Source organism: Argiope bruennichi, chromosome 1 (genome assembly GCF_947563725.1).
Source record: "Argiope bruennichi chromosome 1, qqArgBrue1.1, whole genome shotgun sequence".
NCBI lineage: Eukaryota > Metazoa > Arthropoda > Arachnida > Araneae > Araneidae > Argiope > Argiope bruennichi.
Window position 1 is genome coordinate 18,294,295 of NC_079151.1, and position 13,522 is coordinate 18,307,816.

Consider the following 13,522-nt stretch of genomic DNA (forward strand, 5'->3'; position numbering starts at 1 on the left):
CTTTGCAACATACTTCGTAATTTCTGATGTATCTGCAGGCACTAAAATATTGTTAATTTTAGAATTGCATGCTCAGAATTCAAATTGTTTGACAGTTGCTGTCGACAGATCATTAAACACTGAAGTCATCATACTGAAAGATTTATTTGTCTGTCTACTTTCGATTTTGGAGTTATAGCCACATTAATGCAGTCCAAAATTAAGATTTTTAACCTTTACGTTATGGAGTAGATGAAACAATTTTAATTTCTCCGAAAGATTTAGTAGAAAAATTAAGTGTATCCCTTACTTTTGAAGACATTCTAATACAATATCTCTCATGTTTTTCGATTGTTCACAGATTTAATATTCTCATCGTCCTGTTTTGTCTTGTCGGTAGTAACACCACCTCTGTCCTATTATCTCATCAAAAACCGAGAAATAAGAAAGAATGTCGTCAGCAGTTACGCAAATCTCACTTGATCAAGTACATAAAGTGATGTCCACGAATGAAGAACTATCTTGTCGGTAGAAGCCTATAAATTGGAGCCTATTTATATTCTCTTAGAGACCTAGGATTCTTCAGACAGAAGATTATCTTAACACCATTATATGAGAATAAGTTTCTTTCCGGTAGCATTTTTACGAAGAATATGCTGCATATGAATTTCGCTTTGAAGAAAACCACGACAACTAGCAGACAATCGAACCATAGCGATAATTCATCTTTAAAGTGTATATTGGTCTACAAGATTTTTGAATTATGCCTATTAAGAGAACAACTCAAGAATGCGTCGAAATCATGCCATTCCTTGCGCCACAAATACGCCAAACACGAAAATAATGCCTATTAAGAGAACAACTCAAGAATGCGTCGAAATCATGCCATTCCTTGCGCCACAAATACGCCAAACACGAAAATAAAACTATTTGTCAGAAACTGAAGAAGTAACTGATTAGTTCCTTAAGGAGAAGGGAATATTGCAGCTTTGAAGTATTAGGTTTTCGGATAACAACACGAGAGGACATTTTTGCCTTTGATGGTATATGAAGTCTTGAAAGCATTATGTACTCATGTCAGCTGATTCAATTAGAGAGAATCGGTGGATTACTGAGATGTCAACATTTTTCAGTACCATCTCGTATGATTGGCAAATGTGGCATGTGGACGATCCTTAGATTTCTTATTTGGCATACATGTTTCTGTAGAAAATTTTAAATTCATGACGGGAACTTCAAAGCCGTGAAAGTGTTGCAAAAGCCTTGCTTATTTAAACGAATTAACTACATTCAATGAAAATGAATGTCTGACCTGTAATGAATCGCTGTCGATTTTGGGAAACCGTCACACCTCACTTAATGACATCATGTCAAAAAAGGGATTAAGTAGTTGCAAAACCTGATGGAAATAAATTTAAAGAGAAGAGGAAAGCGGACATATTCCATATAACATTGTTTGATTGTTTCCATGGAAACAGTGACTTTCAAATTAACACGTTCGGTGCCATCAAATTCGGGTCATCTATCTAGTGAGATGACTCCTTCTTTACTATCTCTTAACTATAGTACAGATGGGATCATCTATTAAGATAGATGGTTTGGTACAATTACATATTATCTGTAACACACAGGGGCGTAATCTGCCACTCAACGTGTTAAAAAAACGTCAGTTCAGAAACTTAATTATCTCTTGGACAAGGAAACGTCTAGCAGATTTTCTGTGAAATTGTGTTTTTTTTTTTTTTTTTACTTCTCTACATTTCTTTTGAATGTAAAACAAGCTTCCTCTATTAGAAAGCATTTGTTTCCGGTTTAACTGAATGAGCCATTTATTTTGAATACCTCCCACTGAATACCTTGATTTTTTCAAACAAGTTTTTAGTTTTTTTTTATTATTATTAAATAATTATTTTAACTGATACAAAATTGAAGATTGAGAATCATTGAATATAAAAATTATTTTCAACATGCTCTTATTCTAATTTGAAGCTTAGAGAGAGCTATTTTGGGACGAACTCACGATTTCGAGTCGTGGACAAGTCTAAAAGACACCTGTGGTGTTTCTGACAAGACAAAGAAATTATTTTTAATGTATTGTTCATGTATTTTTTGTAAAGCAGAAACATTTTTGAAGTTTATTAAATTTTTCTGACATTTATGTACATTTTTGACTAGGTACCTACTTATACACACTAGTCTAAATAATAGCTTTGAATTGGGTGGATATTATGTAGGAGAAACCCACAGAAAAGAAAGTTTTGTTTGAACAATAGCTTCCAGCTTAAAATTTAATGCCTAATAAATCTTTTGTCTTAACATTTCCATGGTAATAGTTATACAGCTTTGTTATATTCATAATGTTTACATAAACCCAAAGAAATATTGTGAATGGTTACATGATTTTTCATTTAGTTTAAGTTGACACCCACATAAAATCTTTTTTAGTAATATGGCAGCACAGATGTTAGAACAATGATATAAAGGAAAATTTTGCTTTATTCAGGAAGAATAAAACAAAATGAAGACATTTCAGACTTGAGAAAGCAGTTTATTTGTCTCAATAAAAGGACCCTTAACTTTATAAGATAATGTCTTATAAATATTTCTCATTTGTTATTTTCTAGTACCATCTATAATAGTTATAACTTTTTAAAATTATATGGTATTCACTTAAGACGGCATATTTAACATAAATGTACGAGGGCGTTTTTATCCATTGTTAACAAAATTGAATCATGAAATAATAACTAGACAAGAGCTTTTTTACATTATTGCTTTTATGATCTCTATTTGTAACGAAAGAAATCATTCATGTTACAATAAAATAAATTTCATTTCACAATTTTAAAATACTTTAACAAGTCTGGATTTATCATTCAATAAAGATTTACTATACTGCTTGCAGATTTTTAATATCAACTATCTATGATAAAAATTTTCAATACATTTAATTAATTATAAGCCGTTATCAAAATTTGCAATGCAATTCATGATATTTACTATTATTATTATTATTATTTTTACTGATTACTGTTGCTTAAAAATATTGCAATTTCTATTTTATCTCAGTAATTTTTATACTGTTCAAAATGAAATATTTTAGAAATATGAAAAGTAAAATTATGCTGACATTAATTTTTCATTTTATCTGATATATTTTTCCGTCATCCTTTTCATCAATTTTTTTTACCAAACTTAATTTGATAAGAATTAATGAAATTTCATTTAATAAATACTTATTAAATTATCTCTAGCTACCACAAAATTCTTTTATTTTCGGTTATTTCAAACAGATTTCTGTTATATATAATATAGATTTAAATCCTTGTTTGAATTTAATCTCTCACACTGTTTACCATGTCGTTTGTACAAGAGTATACGTAATAGGTTTAAGTTGGGGAAAATCTACTTTTTGAGTTATTCTCAAGGGGGAAAAGTATATTGGGGCAATTTTTTTTTGTCCTAAGAATAACTTCTATGTCCTTGTTCGCGTTTTTCAAAATTGGACGTCGAACTAATATTCATTTCAAGTCTTCTGTTCTTAATATCAATATACAAAAGGGGTTTTCTAATATTAAATCGAAGACGCTGTACAAATTTTTTATTGACTTTTTCCTGCTTCTTGTACCATTTTCTGTGACTTTATTTGCCACCAGGTTGCGCTTTAAGTAATCGCCTAAGGTAGAACATGGTTGCTATATTCTTATATACTAATTGACCAAATAAGGTCCGTCAGTTTTGTAAAAGTTAAAAATTTTTTTTATAAGCAATATAAAATAGATGGCATTAAAATTCCAACAATATATTAATCAAGATTTAGTACAGACTCATCTTTAAAAAAAGGAAGCGGAAAGGGTATTTCTTATCATTAGAAAACTAACCTCAAGACTCTTTACAACTCTATAAGGAGAGTACTCGAAGCTCTGTAATTCGTGCTTGTATATTATATGAGTTTAAACTTGGAACAAATGGCTCAAAAATATACCAGATTTCTGGAGAAGGTTCAATCAGAAATAGGCACCATGGTGGTTTATAATTTTTTTTTCCGGAGATGAGCCTTTTAAAGACGCGCCACGAGTAGGATGGCATATGTTATTGATGATGATAAATGTCAGGCTTCAGTCGAAGAAAATACCGCTCAAACTTGAGAGATATTAGCACGTTATTTAACACACATGCAATGTAAACGGACAGTTTATCCATAAGTGATGAAACTATCCGCTTACATTTTCCTAGTCTTGAAAATTCTAGGCAAATTTTCCCAGTTTGCAAACTTAGAAAATGGATACTTCAACCTGAAGATAGATCAACCTGCCAATAAGATAGAGTATCCGAACATTTGTTTGGGATTTCTTCATCGTCATCAAATGTAACGATTTCTTGAGCATTTATTAACCTATGATGAGAAGTGGCTTTTCTATAGCAATCCCAAAAGATTCTAATATCCTTCAGCAGAAGATTTTATAGTGAGTATGGTGAACTAGAAATATAATTATTCACTATGAACGTTTATCAACAGGCCGGACTATTACTGCTAACATCTACAGTAATCACTTCTAAAAAACAGCTTGAATGAACCTTAAAGGCGTTCTTTTCCTATTCGGTAGCGCTAGGCCTCATGTCGCGCATGTGATCTCTGACACAATTCAGACCCTTGGATGGGAACCTCTTTTGCACCTTCCTTATTCCCCTGACATAAGCCTTTCTAACTATCCTCTATTTTTAAGTCTAGACAATCATATGCGAAATCAACAGTACGGAAATAGAGAGGCTATGGAAATGGAGTTAGAGAACTTTTTCCAACTCTGAAGATTGTGACTTTTATAAAAATGGAATTTAAAAGTTTGTTTTCAGTTGGGAAAAGGTTATTAAATGTGATGATGTTATTTTTTTCATGCTTAACATTTTTAGGTTTGTTTCCTTTCAACAAAAAAAGACAGAACTTTTTTTTGGTTACCCGAACTTGATATTCAGATATCAAATTCGTGACAATCGTTGCTGCCATTTTCAATAATTGCTGTCGTGGGGTAGAATGTCTTTAGTGGACAGCCTATATTAGGGTAAATTCAACGATTACTGCATATAAGATAAGTATAAAAAAATCAGGTCTCAAGCCGATGGTGTTTCATTCCGAAGCCTTAGCAGAAGCTATCGTGAGCTTTGAAACATTAGTATATTTCATTAATTTTTCTATGTAAATGTAAAGAATGTATATCTTTAGAGCCTTTTGTATTTAAATCCTCATTGTATTTCAGTTGAAAAAAATTCTTCAGCGAATATGCTTTTGACCCCTTTCCGAGTATTGCTCTTTTAAGATCTCATCTAAAGATAGTAAGCGACTGAAGAGTTATTTTCTTTTTGATAAATTTGAGTTATTCTACGGGTGCGCTTATGACGCTTTATTTCCTTCGCCTTACAAATGATAATAGTGGGCGGGAAATGATCTCTCAAATATTTCTCTCCTGTCACACTATTTACAAAGTCGATATCATTTCTCTAAAGTCAGATTACTTTTCAGTCCATTGCCCAACCTTGCTTCAGCAAACGCTTTACGGGGATCAACGATCCTTTAAGAATATGAAATAGATAGAAACGTTTGAAACGTACTTGGCACATATATAATGCGGAAATTCAGAAGATATTTTTAGCATTTATCAATATAGTTTCTTTAATATTATTTATGATTATTTTCTAAAAATAAAAAACGCGTCAATAATTGTGCTACAAATTTACGAAGTTAGATCAATAGCGAATTTAATATTATGTTAACAAGCAAATTAAAGTATGCATTTCTTATTATTAAGATAGCAATAAAATTGCAACTTATGTAGGATGGATTAAAATTTGATAGAAGTTTACATTTGGATCGGCAGAGAAATAATGCATATTATAATACCTCATATAATACTAGGATGTCATTGAATTATTTTCATAATCTTACTACTTTTCACTTTTATGTGTTTTATTATTATTATTATGTGAGTGTGCGGAAAAAATCAAACTTATTCGCGCTTTAAATAGACTTTTTTAGCACGTTTAATTTATAAAAATAAATCCACATTTATTTCAATTTACGAACTGCGTGAACATTTAGTTTCTTCCCATACTGTAATTTTAATATTCTGGATAAAACTTCCTTATGAAGCAGACTTTCAAACCCTTTAAAGCAGTTAATTCAATAAAAATATGTACAAGTCCTATTTCGAAGTATAAAATGAGTCAGCGAGATTCTTATGGGCTCTCTCCTTTCGGTACTTCTCTGTGATTTAGGTCGGTTTGCGCTCAGGATTTCAATAAAATATAACTATGACCTATTCAAAACAACTTCTAAGATTTTAAAAGAACCCTTTTATGGATAATAATAAAAGTTATGGTTTTTATTGTTATCAATAAAATGTTTATTGATGGCAATATTTTTTTTACTTCTATTATTATTAATAAAATATTTGTTTTTATAATAATAAAAACTATAGTTTTTGTTTTTTCATTTTTATTGATAATAATAAAAAATAGTTTTAGCTTTTACTATTTGATTTTTTTTGTTGATAATAATAATGTGTCTTTTACTTCAAATAAAAAAAATTATCGCATTTAAACAGATGCAAATGTTTTAAAAAATCTCTACATTACAAACGATATATATTAACAAATAAAAAAATGTAATATAGGTAAAAGGCATTTTATTCAATTTCGTTAATATGCCTAGTTCAATATCCGAATTATGATTTTAACCGAGGAAAGCGGGAATTATTAAAATAAGACAAAATAACCAGTAGACAGTAAATAATTTATATAAAATAAATGTCATTCATGTAAAGAAGTTAAAAAATGCCAGCTACATATCAAATGTGGCATTAAATATGCATCAGAATTTGTAGCTCATAAATAATTATTCCGTAAACATAAATAAATATTTTTGAGTAGGTTTGCTTTATACAGATTCTAATGAGATGGCCAAATTATTTTTTATTCATAGAAATAAAAAAATATTTGATTGAATGTTTGAAAAACATTCAAATTGAATTTTTAGAAGTTAGCGCAAAATTTCATCTTTTTAAAATCTTTTGAAAATTGTACATGGCATATTTGTGAAATTACATTCTTGAAATGAATGTACAGTTTATAGAATAAAGTTATAGAAGAGAGAGAGAGATGAATATATGGAGAAAAAAAATGAAATGTTTAATTCGACATCCTATGTATTTAATCCGAATACGGCAATATAATATTTGTAAGCATTAAACATAAAATATCTGATGTGAAGATTGCCTTTGTAGACAGCAGTTCCTCCATCTAAATTTTTTTGGAGCATTTAAACTGAATTAAAAAAAAAAAAAAGCAGGCAGACAGAGACGAATAAAATCTAGAATATGGAATCATCTCCATATTCTAGACGCTCTGTGAATATGTATATAGCGTAAATAATTCTGCATTTCTTTATGTTAAACAATGAGGAAGGCACACATTTTATTTCAAAAGCTTTTAGTGAATTAAAAAAATCGTGTATTAAATTATTTTGATAGAAATAATTCTGTAAAATATTGAAATATAATTGTTTAGAAATTTCTTCTAAAATGATGTTGACGAAAACGCCTAAATAAGGAGAAAAATCGTTTTGTTTTCACTTTTTTTGTCGTGTGACTATTTTAAGCCAAATTTTTGCGCAGTAGCTTCTGAGGGTAAAGACCCCTGAGCACCCAAGGGCAGAAGTCTGAAGATAGCACACACACACTCGTTTGCACAACCCCTTTTTACAGGGGGGCTCATTCACGCATCTCACAGAGAGAACAAAAGGAAGAGAACAACCATGCCCGAACCGGGACTCGAACCCAGGAAGCCCAGATCACGGGGAAGACTGCTATCCCTATGCCAGGACGCCGGCGTTTTGTTTTCATATTAGCCTTATATAAGTTAATGACAGCTGAATTACCATATCTTTCTGTTCGAAAGTCCAATTATTATGTATTAAGGTATTTAATTACCACTAAAGAAAAAAAAAAAGATTCTTACCAAGCATCATAATCTCCCACAGTACTACTCCAAATGACCACCTAAAAAAACAACAATACATTTCTATTTAGCGTGGGATAAAACATAGTAAATATTTACCAACTATATAAATACATGGCAATATATAATTAAAAGACTGATATAGTAATATAAATGCCTTTAACATTAATATTACTGTATAAGAATAATTCTAGCGGTTATTATAGCATGAAAGGAACTTAGTGAAACAATGCATACAATTCATACAATACTAGAATATTATATATATACAAAAATAGTATTTGCAACAAACTTTAGATGAAACTATACATAAAAAAAAATCTGAAATATTGTTTCTTACACTAGGATCTTCTTTATGTATAAAATTCACAAATACTGAAATCAAAACTAATCATTAAATCTGATTGAAACAGGTAATTATACACTAACAGGGGAAAAAATGTAATTACCGAATGCAAAATAAATAAATAAATAAAAATTGCTGAAAAAATATTACTACTAACTTTCAGTTCGGTTCTTGTATGCAGAATATAATGAATAAATATAATAAAAACTGCTGATCACAACTGACTGACTTTTGCTATTTATTTCACATATTTATTCGCATACCGTTAAAACGGTCTGTTTAAACATTAAAAAATATCTCAATTGCTAGACGCCAACCAACACAGAAGTAGGGATTTTGTATCTGATCATGACGTAGACGATAAAAGCGATGATATTTTTAACTTCGCTCAACATTACAGATGACAGTGGACGATTATTTATACTGATATTTTACTAGCGAGTATCATATGAATTAAGCTGCATTCAATAAAAATTTAGAAATTTATTGGAAGGATTATAATTGTCCCAAGACCGTATGTGAATACAGACGACAATTTTATTTAAAAATAATTATTTTGATAGAAAATAAAGGTATAAACGACTTTTCTTTTAATTTACAAATATTAAACACAAAATATTTAAGTAGAAAATCCTTCCAATGGTAGTTAGAAAGTAACCCAAGGAAATATTTATTAAGAAGAATTTATATACTTCACATTTTAATGCCAAACTAATAACTAATGTTTAAAGTTATTCAACATTTTAAAATTATAAATTTCATGGATTTTATATTTCTGAAGGAGAACTAAAAATTGATATTAATATCAAGTTTTCTTTTTAAACGTTAACTTTTTTAGAACATGAATCAATGGATTCTGGTAATCGATCTTTTGCCTTTTTTATGAAATCCTGAAATTGCATATCATAAAGAATATAAAAACTCTACTTATTATAAATAAAAATTGCACTTATTACATTTTCTTTAGAAAAATTTTACAGAATCTACATGATATAAATATACACCTGTGATAAAAAGCTCCTTTTTTTATGCTTGTGAGAAAAGGACATCAAGGGATATGATAAAATTTATGGAAGACGCAGAATATAATTGACAAATTTGAAGAGTTACTCATAATCATAGACAGGTAAACAAGTTTTTTCCCCTGTATTGATTGTACCAAGAAACTCCAGATAAGAGCGGCTTACAAAAATTCAACAAGAAGACAAGATGATAATCAAATAGCACCACCGAAACGTGAGAAGAATTAATTACTCTTCTGGTAAGGAGCCTCGTCTGCAGTTTGGTTTTTCCAGATAAAGCTTTTGTTTCCTCTGATTTAAAGAGAAGAAACTCATAAAAACGTTAAATACCAGTTACCGATAATATATACTAAGAATCTTTTACATTGCTTCAATAATTGTCAACATTCGTAATTGTTTTAATCGCAGTTTCGGAGGCAATAAATTTCTGGGAAAAGGTCGTATTTTTCCAATAAATCAATGTTATTGAGAGAGAAGAGAGGGAATCTAGGGATTTTTTTTCTTGAGCTTTGTTATCATAATAAACCATGTATTTACTTTTGCTTAGACAATGTATTTATATCCATGAAAGCTGTCGCCTGAATTATTTTTCCCATTTAAGCAGCATTTTCTTTTTAAAAGAAAATAAAAAAATTAATTTTTCATTTCTCCTAAAGTTATTCAGCATCACTTCTCCGAAGACATTTTTTTTCACATTCCTGTCTTTGCATAATGATAAAAAATTAATTAATTAAACCATCACTGTTGCAGAGTTCAGAACGATCTGAATGACAGAGTTGTCACAGCAAATACATCAGAGTTGATGCAAAGTAAGCCCCATTATATTTTTTTCTTTGTATATTTACATTGGAATAACTCAGGTAACGGCCTCGGTATCTGACCGAGGTTCAAAATCACGAGGGCCGATTAAAACAGCCTTAGTATTTCTTTCACACGGGAAGTTAATATAACTGTCTGACCTAATTGATGATGACTTCCAGATCTGATATCGTGGACCAAACACCACCTCTGTTGGTGTAAGGCAAAAGTTTGGCAAGAGGAGATTTATCTCAGGAGTTGTCCTCATCATTTAACTGGGGTTAAAATTTACGAAGTTCGTCCCCAAATAGCTCTATCTTTAAAGATTGCAAACGGTCTTTTGAAAAACAGTATATTTGCTTTTGTTAAGTGGAGACTCTAGATATCGGGCAGAATAACTTCTGTTTATTGTGTTATTGAGAAGTCAATAAATGCATCTGCAAGAAAAATCTATGGGAAACTGTTCTCAGCAACAGAATTTCTATATATTTTTTCGAAATTTTCTGAAATACATTCCCATTTCTTTTTATGTACGAAAATTGATTCATATTTCGTTGCTATATATGTTTAATATATAATTTTAACTTCCAGTTTAGTTTAGTCATATTAACATCCCGTTGTAAAGCAACACTAGGGCTAATTTTGGACGGACCTCGGGCTATTTTTGGACCTAATTTTGAATCACAGTCTGATGACGAGGACGATACCGGAGCTAGCACCCCCCTCTCCACGCCACATCACACCAGCGGGAGGACGTTTGGCAAGACGGATTTAACGTCCAACAGACCCCTCTTACACGATGGTTCTTCGGTGGAATCGGGTCTCGAACCTGAAACCCTACGGCTCACAAACCGAGACCTTACCACCAAGCTACCGCGGCCTAACTTCCAGAAACTTTAACCAGAACTTCAACTTTTAACTTCCAGAAAATCTATGCAGATCCATAATACAGGACTTACTTTAAATGTTTTTTTAAAATTTAATATAAACGTTCAAAAACGTGAAATGCTTTAAATTCTGAAGAGACATCAGGATGCAGGTCTTTGAGCAATTATGATGCTTATTTCTTACATACAATGAATGTAAAGCTGGAACAGAAATCTAACATTTAAAGTATAACCATTTTCGATGGATAAATAATAACAAAACAATTCAAAGATGGATAGCCTCGTAGCTGACCAGTTCCATCAACAGACGCATCACACCTTGCTGCTGACCTTTCACGTTTCTGAACGCTCTGGATAACAGACATTTAAAATATGTTCCTTATTTTGGACCAGCAGAGATTTTCTGGAAATAAAAACTATATATTGACCATATGCAGCAACCAATTATGAATTAATTTTCGTACATTAAAAGAAATGGGAAGATATTTCAGAAAATTTCGAGATTCTGCTGCTGAGAATCGTTCTCCATAGAGTTTTCTTGCAGACGCATTTATAGACCACTTAGTAACACAATAAACAGAAGTTGTTCTATCCAATATTTGGAATCTCCACGTAGCAAGAGCAAATGGCAAATTGATTGTAGAGCATAAAATTCTGTCTACATTCCATTCATTACCAATAAATCTCGAGACATGAATAAATCGTAAAATTGTTTCACTCACCTTATTAATTTTAGTACTGGTCAGAAATTTCTTTAGAACATCACAGATTTTGCATTCCACATTTAAATATCAAAATAGTCCAAATTTATATATATATATTTTATTAATTTGAAATTTTTTTGAAGTAAAATAAAGGGTAAAGTGTATAAACCAATATGATTAACAGTTCAATACCAATTATTCGATTTAATTAATCTATCATATGTTTGACTTTCTTTGTTTTAGATAGATTTTAAATAACTGTGCTGAAATATTATATTTCTTTATGAAGATCCAAATAATATAATGGATTCAAACAGCCAACTGCGTTAAAAAAAAAATGGAAATGCACTTAATTATCTAAAGAGGTATCCAGTTGTTTGTCTTATCTAACAAATTCTGACTCAATTAGATTAAAAATCCGTGCATCTATCAGGACTCAAATATTTGTATTTAATTACAATACACCTAATGTTACACATCAAACTCCCAGGCAGATTAGAATAATAATTAGATGCAAAATGTTTGGATCTTGACAGTAATTTTTCAACTTTATCTTTGTTTAGTTGATTAGATGCAAAATTAGGCTCCGTTTGGTCATATAATGCAGGATTTATTTTATATTGCTCAGTTGGTTATTTCTATTCGATGCACTACTACGTGTAGTCACACACACACACACACACACACACACACACACACACACACACACACACACACACACACACACACACACACACACACACACACACACACACACACACACACACACACACACATTTTGTAACTAAATGTCAGCCGGAATTCAAATTTCATGCATGTATCTGAAATTTAATTAGTCACTAGTTTTTAAAAAATTGTTTACTTATGTTAAAATTCTGTTTTGATACATCATTAGAACTTTTTTGAGAGTGTGGTCTTGATATGGCAACTACTCTTTCCCCCAAGCTTTCGCATCATACCTGCAGTAAGGCAATTGGTCTCAATTTAATACGCATGATTCAAAAATTTGCAGTGTGTCTACTTCTGCAAATGTGTTCGAATTTCACATTAATGAATGAATGGTGTTCATAATTTGTTCCTTTGAATTTTTGAAGGAATTAATACTTCAAATAAACGTTCTATAATATTTTTAAATGCTAGTGTTAAAACACTTTCATTATATTAATTGCGTAAAACAAATAATACTGAACTAACATGATGTGACCTAAAACTAACAAAAGCACAATAATAATTCTTTTAATAATGCAAATAAAATGTCTACATTACTGAAAAACACAATTCATTTAAATCTCGACTAATAAATTATTGTGTTTTGATCATATTTTTCCTAAATACTCATTTTTAATTAATTAAGTAATAAGGTAATTTATCATGGCCATATAAAATTCGACAATCTTTAAATGTTCTTAAAAATAAAATTTTAAGTATTTGAACTGAGCTTCTGCGCTCGATTCAGACGTGCAATAAATAATAAATAAAGCTTACGAAATACAATATTACTTTTTTATCTGATTTCTTTAGTCCTTCGCATCATGTAAGGATTTATTTAAGATTTCGATAACTTTTTTCCTCCTTGGAAATTTTACAAAATAGCAAAAGCAACATTCTAGTTCTTTAAAAATGGAACTACCAGCACATATCTTTACAAAAGGCAATGAAGCTATTTATTTTCTTCCGCACGTAATTTTACGGATCTAAAAACGGGCGAAAGATTTTTTGAAACATGTGAATAGTTTTTATTTTCTTTTTGAGCGATAAACTATGAATTTTCAACAA

At 30.5% G+C, this 13,522-nt stretch overlaps 1 protein-coding gene across 1 annotated transcript in view; it reads right to left on the reverse strand.

Moving 5' to 3' along the window:
* Positions 1 to 13,522, reverse strand: part of LOC129962693 (proto-oncogene tyrosine-protein kinase receptor Ret-like) — a 137,410-nt gene that overhangs the window by 16,979 nt on the left and 106,909 nt on the right. Inside the window, exon 15 of the mRNA XM_056076618.1 lies at positions 7,990 to 8,030. Coding sequence (XP_055932593.1) covers positions 7,990 to 8,030 — 41 coding nt within the window. The remainder of the gene's footprint in view (positions 1 to 7,989; positions 8,031 to 13,522) is intronic.